This window comes from Leptonychotes weddellii, chromosome 16 (genome assembly GCF_054177405.1).
Source record: "Leptonychotes weddellii isolate Sample4059 chromosome 16, ASM5417740v2, whole genome shotgun sequence".
In the NCBI taxonomy this organism is placed as follows: Eukaryota; Metazoa; Chordata; class Mammalia; order Carnivora; family Phocidae; genus Leptonychotes; species Leptonychotes weddellii.
The window spans coordinates 42,201,258-42,207,880 of record NC_138384.1 but is presented as its reverse complement, the minus strand read 5'-3'; the positions used below and the strand labels follow the sequence as shown (position 1 = coordinate 42,207,880).

General features: G+C 51.2%; 1 protein-coding gene across 1 annotated transcript; it reads left to right on the top strand.

Moving 5' to 3' along the window:
- Positions 1 to 1,027: 1,027 nt before the first annotated feature.
- On the top strand, positions 1,028 to 6,231 carry PHLDB3 (pleckstrin homology like domain family B member 3). Its single transcript, XM_081807001.1, has 3 exons — positions 1,028 to 4,069; positions 4,690 to 4,775; positions 5,799 to 6,231. Exons 1-3 carry the CDS (start codon positions 3,991 to 3,993, stop codon positions 5,931 to 5,933), a joined length of 300 nt encoding a protein of 99 aa, XP_081663127.1. The 5' UTR covers positions 1,028 to 3,990; the 3' UTR covers positions 5,934 to 6,231.
- Positions 6,232 to 6,623: the final 392 nt, after the last annotated feature.

The window sequence follows — 6,623 nt, the reverse complement described above, 5'->3', positions numbered from 1 at the left end:
TGGGGGTGGGGGGTGACTAAAAAGGCCTGGTTTCTGTTCCCATTATGGTTATCTATATCCATGGCATGTCCTCAGGTAATATGCTCTACTCCTCTGTGCCTCAGTTTCCTCTTCTATAAATGGGTGATAAAGTCAGCAGTTACTGTAAAATGAGGGCAACGATATGCTGGTTTCAATTCAAATTTGATTCAAAATCACTTAAAACATTTAAAAATTTGTTTGATTCTTTTAAAAATCTTTATTATACAAATATTCAAGCATATGCAGAGGTAGAATAGATTGGTAAGCCCTGTGTACCCACCATGCAGCTTCAATGATTACCATTCTTTTTTTTTTTTTTTAAGATTTTTATTTATTTTTAGTAATCTCTACACCCACCGTGGGGCTCGAACTCACGACCCCAAGAACAAGAGTCACAGAGTCGCACACTCCACCAACTGAGCCAGCTGGGCTCCCCAGTGATTATCAGTCTCGAATCTTGTCTCAGTTGCCAACTTTGTTGTACTGATCCCTCACCTACTTCCCACCGTGCACTGGAATATTTTAAAGCAGATTCCACATATTGTATCATTTCCTCCATACCTCACCTGTGTATCTCCGATAGAGAAGTTTTCTGTTTAACGTAACAAAAATGCCATTGCCATACTTTAGGAGATGATTAATAATTCTGTTACATCCTAATATGTGATCCACATTCACATCTCCCTAATTATCTCTGAAATGTCTTTTTATGGTTGGTTATTTGAATCTGGATCCAAGAAAGTCCGCATAATGCATTTAAAATGTCTTCTAAATCTCTGAGATGAAGAGTCCTCCCTCCCTACTTTAAAAAAAAAATGCCATTTATTTGTGGGGGAAAAAAATTGAGTCATTTATCCTGCAGAGTTTTGCACATTCTGGATTTAGCTGACCGCTCCTTATTAAAATTTTATTTTTACCCCTGCTAATAGCATGAATACATTTTTTTTTTAAAGATTTTATTTATTCATTCATGAGAGACAGAGAGAGAGAGAGAGAGGCAGAGGCAGAGGGAGAAGCAGGGTCCCCGCGGAGCAGGGAGCCCGATGCGGGACTCGATCCCAGGACACTGGGATCATGACCTGAGCCGAAGGCAGACGCCCAACCGACTGAGCCACCCAGGCATCCCGCATGAATACATTTTTGTTATAACAAATGCTACTGGATTTGGGGAAGCGAGGGTCTCCCCATTGTACTTCAGGAGGCACAAGTGTTTCCTCTTGTTGAAAAGGCTTCAAATCTTTTTTTTTTTTTTGTAAATATTTTATTTATTTTAAGAGAGAGAGAGAGAGCACGAAAGGGGGGAGGAGCAGAGGCAGAGGGAGAAGCAGACTCCCCACTGAGCAGGGAGCCCAACGCAGGGACCCCAACGCAGAGACTTGATCCCAGGACCTTGAGATCATGACCTGAGCCGAAGGCAGCCGCTTAACGACTGAGCCCCCCAGGCGCCCCCTTCGAATCTTTTTGAATACTTTTCCACATACACTGATCAAACCCTTTTTTGTGAATTTATTTCCCCCCCCCCAAGCCTGCACATTGTTCTCAATCTGCTTTTTGTTTTCTCAACCATCTGTCCTTTTCTTCTTCTTCTTCTTCTTCCTCTTATTTTAATGTTTCCTTTATTGAGTGCCTACTGTGTGGCAGGCCTAGGGTCACAACAGTGACCCGAATAGCAATCCCTGCCCTGGGGGAAGCCGGCATTTAGAGGCAGATGGACAGAAAAAGCAGCTTCAGTAAGTGAAATTTTAAGTAGCCTGTCAGGTGCTGATAAGCAGCAGGGAGTAAAATAAAGCAGGCAGGGCAGTGGAGCCTTCCGGGCTGCCAGGCATAAGCTCTACCTCATTAAAAATGAAGCACTCCTGCTTTGGAGCATCATCATTTATTAAACAGCCCCCTGCTCTGTCCGCCTCCGCCCCCGTTTCACCCCAAGCTGTTTTCTTCTGCGCACGCGCAAGTGTTTCTCTGGGATTCGCACCTAGAAGCGCAGTCCCGGGATTGGAGAGCCTGACCTCGAGCTCGTCCTTGAAAACAGTCTTGTGAGGAGGGTGCTGTGATAGCCCCCGAATTTCAGCGACGGGGAAACTGAGGCTCCGAGAGGGGCAGGGGTTCTGTGGGGGTGACATGGTGGGCGACGGTGGAGTCGAGAGTCCCGAGCCCACCGGCTCTCCTGGATTGAAGCCCCCATCCTGCCACGTCCTACCTGGGTGACCTTGGTGAGCCACTTCCTCTCTAGAAGCCTCAGTTGCCTCATCTGGCAAATGGGGACAAGAGATAGGGTTTTTTTTGTTTGTTTGTTTTTGTTTTTGGAGAGGAAAGGAGGTGATCACTGATCACTTGGCACAGTGCCCAACAGGGAGTGGGACCTTTCATACACATTGGTGATCCTTAGTGTAACTTTTTAATTTGGCCACAGGACCCATAGACGATTCCAGGCCCCAGTGGGTGCCCTTTTAACTGCTAACTGCTCCTTCCCCTCCTATGCATCTCCCCTCTGCCTAGCTCTTCCCATCTCCATCCAGTGAGTCTCCTCTCTGTTTCTCATCCCTCCTTACCCTGCCCTCGCCTCTGTTTTCTCAACTCATTTTCTCAGCCCTTGATACCTGAGGTGTGGTCCGTGGACCAGCAGCATTGGTGGCCTGGGAGCTTGTTGGACCTGCAGAACCTCCCCCCAACCCCTGACTGAACCCGAGGCTGCATTTTAACAAAATCCCTTGTGGGTCTGCCTGTTCACTCAAGTCTGAGGCACACTGCTCTGAGCCTCAGTGTGACCATGGGGATCGTTACCGTTCTTTGCAGGGATCAGAACAGGTACAATCAGGCTGGGCCTCGTACACACTAGACACTTTCATTGCCTTGGTTCTCCCCTTTCTGGCCTGAGATGACACTCTGCTGGCGAGTCCTGGCTTGGTCAGCTCTCGCTATGTGACTTGGGCCTAGTGATTTAACCTCTCTGAGTCTTGCTTTCCACATCTGTAAAATGGGGGTAATGATGTACTTACCTCCCCCCTCCACTTTTTTTTTTTTAACTTACCTCCCAAGAGAGTTTGAGAGGGCAGAGGGATTATACCTATAAAGTGCTTAGCACAGGAAATAATCGCTGATTTCATCACAACAAGAATAACAACAACAGTAATGGAAACCACTCTCATGTAGGGATCACTTACTTGGTCCCTGTTTCACAGTATATGAGGGTCCCACTGGGCTCCCTCACTTCTCTGCCATACCTCTTGTGCTTCAGGGTGAGCTCTGGGGGCAGGAAGACCTGGGTTTGGTTTCAGCTCTACCCCCTAGAAGCTCTGGGTGACCTCGGGTGGATCATTTTACCTTTTTTTTTTTTTAAACGATTTTATTTATTTATTTAATTGACAGAGAGAGAGACAGCGTGAGAGGGAACACAAGCAGGGGGAGTGGGAGAGGGAGAAGCAGGCTTCCAGCTGAACAGGGAGCCCGATGCGGGGTTCGATCCCAGGACTCTGGGATCATGACCTGAGCCAAAGGCAGTAGCTTAACCAACTGAGCCACCCAGGCGCCCCTCATTTTACCTTCTTGTACCTCAGTTTGTTCATCTGTAAAATGGGGCTCCAGTAGCCCTGTCCCAGGGGCAATCATGGGGAGTCAAGTTGTTGCTGCTAGTAAGACGGGGGCAGGGTGTCCTAGTCACTGAATGGAGCTGCCAGAATCATTCTCATGATTGGCATTGTTGATATGGCTGGTTAAAGGCTGTGGCCGGCCTTACAGGGGAGCAGGGGAGCAGGACCCCCCACCCCGGCTGCTGGACCACGCCCTCCGTGACCGTTTGATGTCAGCTGCCCCCTTCTCTTCCCTCCCCAGGCCCCGCCCACGCCCCCACCCCGCCCCCCAGGCCCTCGGGTCTTGGATCTCCGGCAGCACCTGGAACGCTGGGGCCACCATCCCGAAAGCTGCCCGCACCTAAGGGTGTCGGGAGGCTGCTGCCGCGGATCCTTGGTGAAGATGGGTGGCCGCATAAAGACCTGGAAGAAGCGGTGGTTCTGCTTCGACCGCCAGGCCCGCCGTCTGGCCTACTACGCCGGTAAGCCCGGCCTGGCCACCTGGGTCCTTGGGCCCCTAGGACCCTGGAAGTGGTGCCTCCGGAGGCCTTCCCCACCAGACACCTAAGAGACCCCGCCTCCTGCCCCCTTCTCGCTCAGGCCCACGAGTCTGGATCCCCAGCCCTGTTAGCGACCCAGAATCCAAATCCCCAGCCCTCCTTGGTGACATGGGTAACACTTTCGTACAATTCTGGCTCCCCAAACCCCATTTTTTCCTAAGATACCTGGAAGGAATATGAACTGGCATTGTCCTCGCCCTCCCTGCGCCCTCAACACCCAGGAGTCCAGGCCCCTCACCCTTCTTCTCCCAGGCAGTCAGTGATTCGGAACCTCTCCTTAGTCTCTTTTCTTCTCCAGGACCAAGGCAGTCAGGGACCTAGGATTCCAGCTCCCCAGACCCCATTCCCCAGTCTTGTCCAGTCTCCCTTCCAACCTCAACATTCACTCACCTCCCAACCAGGGTATCTTAGGGAACTCCAGACTCTGCCACCATTCCCTTACCCCAACACCAGTCTCAGGACTTGGGTCTAGCGACCCCTGCCCAGATGCACAGACGCACACCTCTCACTAGCTGTCTTCCCCCCTCACCTCCCTCCGTTAGACAAGGAAGAGACCAAGCTCAAAGGCGTCATCTACTTCCAGGCCATCGAGGAAGTCTATTACGACCACTTACGCTGTGCCTTCAAGGTGAAGCCCCCGCTTGGTGCCCCCCCCCCCGCCTTCCTGGTCAGAGCCCCTGCAGTCAGACCCTAGCTTGCCCCTGGGTAGACCGCACCATCAGGGTCCTCCATCCAGCCCAGAAGGAGCCCACCGGGTCATTTCACTGCAGCGACCACAAATTAAGAGCTCAGTCCCTGGCTCTCATCAGCCACTGTTAACTTTTCTTGGAGCAAAAGATCAAGAGCAAAAATTTTGGCAAGCTCTGATGCCAAGCTGGGAATAAATGGATGAAGACGTCAGGGTAAGGACGGAGGCAGCCTGGGAGCATCTAGAGGAGGCGATCGTTTCTCAGCCTCTGCCCATGGTTGCCAAATGGGAATGGGCCACACGGTGTTACTTCATATTCTTTTGCCCTAAGGAACTCAGGAATTTGAAATTTGTACAAGTGCAGTGCCAGAAACCTAAATGTTGGCAACTGGTACGGTATTTAGAAAGCTCTGGGGAGCAACCGACTATGGCCTTCTAGAGCTTAGGTTGGAATCCCAGCTGTGGGACATCAGTAAAGTGACTCCTTTAGCCAGCCTTCATTTTCTCACCTGCAGAATGGGCACAGTAAAACCCATTTTCTCAGACTTGAGAAGGTTAACAGAAAGTAATGAATGGGTCTAAGGGATATACTCAATTCAGGGTTGGCAAGTAGCTACTTAATAAATGGAGTGTAAATACTCGTTTTTTCCAGTTACAAACCAGGGGGACCTAGATTTGGGGGGATGTGAATGCTTGTATTTCTAATATAGAAGATAGGCTAGAAAGGGGACATGGGGCTTCCTTCTAGATTCCTCCTGCTCCCCAAATCGTAAGCCCCCAAATGTTAATTCACTCAATCTTCATAACCCAAGGAGGTAGGTAGCATTATTTAGGAAGGCAGATGGGGAAACTGATTCAGAGAGTCTAAGTAATTTGTCCAATGCCATACAGCACGTAAGTAGCAAGGCTGGGATTCGAACCCATATGTTCTCTTAACCACCTTCACTCTGCTGCTTAACCCAGAGCCCCAACCCTCGCCTGACGTTCTGCGTGAAAACCTACGAACGCCTATTCTACATGGTGGCGCCCAGCCCGGAGGCCATGCGTATTTGGATGGACGTCATTGTGACAGCTGCTGATGAGAATCACGCCCCCTGAGGGGCCCGCCCTCTTGGGGGACGTCCCGGCGAGGCTCCGCCCCCATAGCGTCACACCGCCCCCGAGGCCCCGCCCACTGTGGGAAGGCCTGGGTCCGCCCCTTTGGAACTTCCGGGAATCCTGCAGGTGCCGCGGCTCGGCGGGCCTGAGCCGTGGTGTTTTGGGCTGCAGGTGCCTTCCCGCGACGGGAAGCCAGCCCTTGGGGCCCTGCCCCGGTTAGGAGGAAGATTGCAGGGGCGGGAAGGAACTATTTATTGGTGCTCCCGCAATACCGAATTAAACACGGAGGAAGACAGTTGCTGCTGTGTATTTCTGGCGCAGGCGTCCCGGGGCCCCTTAGCCCCTAGGCAGGACATCCGAGTTATAGGTATCTCTGAGAGTCAAGCATCCCACAGCCCGCTCTCCTCGCTTTAGGAATGGAGGCTTCAACATTAAGGTCAAGGCTCAGAGAGGGAGGTGGGGAGGCATGCGTCCTTAATCTTTGGCAATTTTGTTTTTTTAGTTTGTGGGCAACCCCCCCCCCCGCCCCGCTTCCACCCTTTTTGACTTGACTGGGCGGTTGGCAATTTTGAAGAACTTCTAGGCTCCTGCCCTCCGGGCCTTGGCACATAATTATTCCCTCTGCCCTGTCCTTAAGCAGCTAGCTCCTCGTTCCTCAGCTCTTGGGGTGTCCCCTCCTCCAGGAAGCCC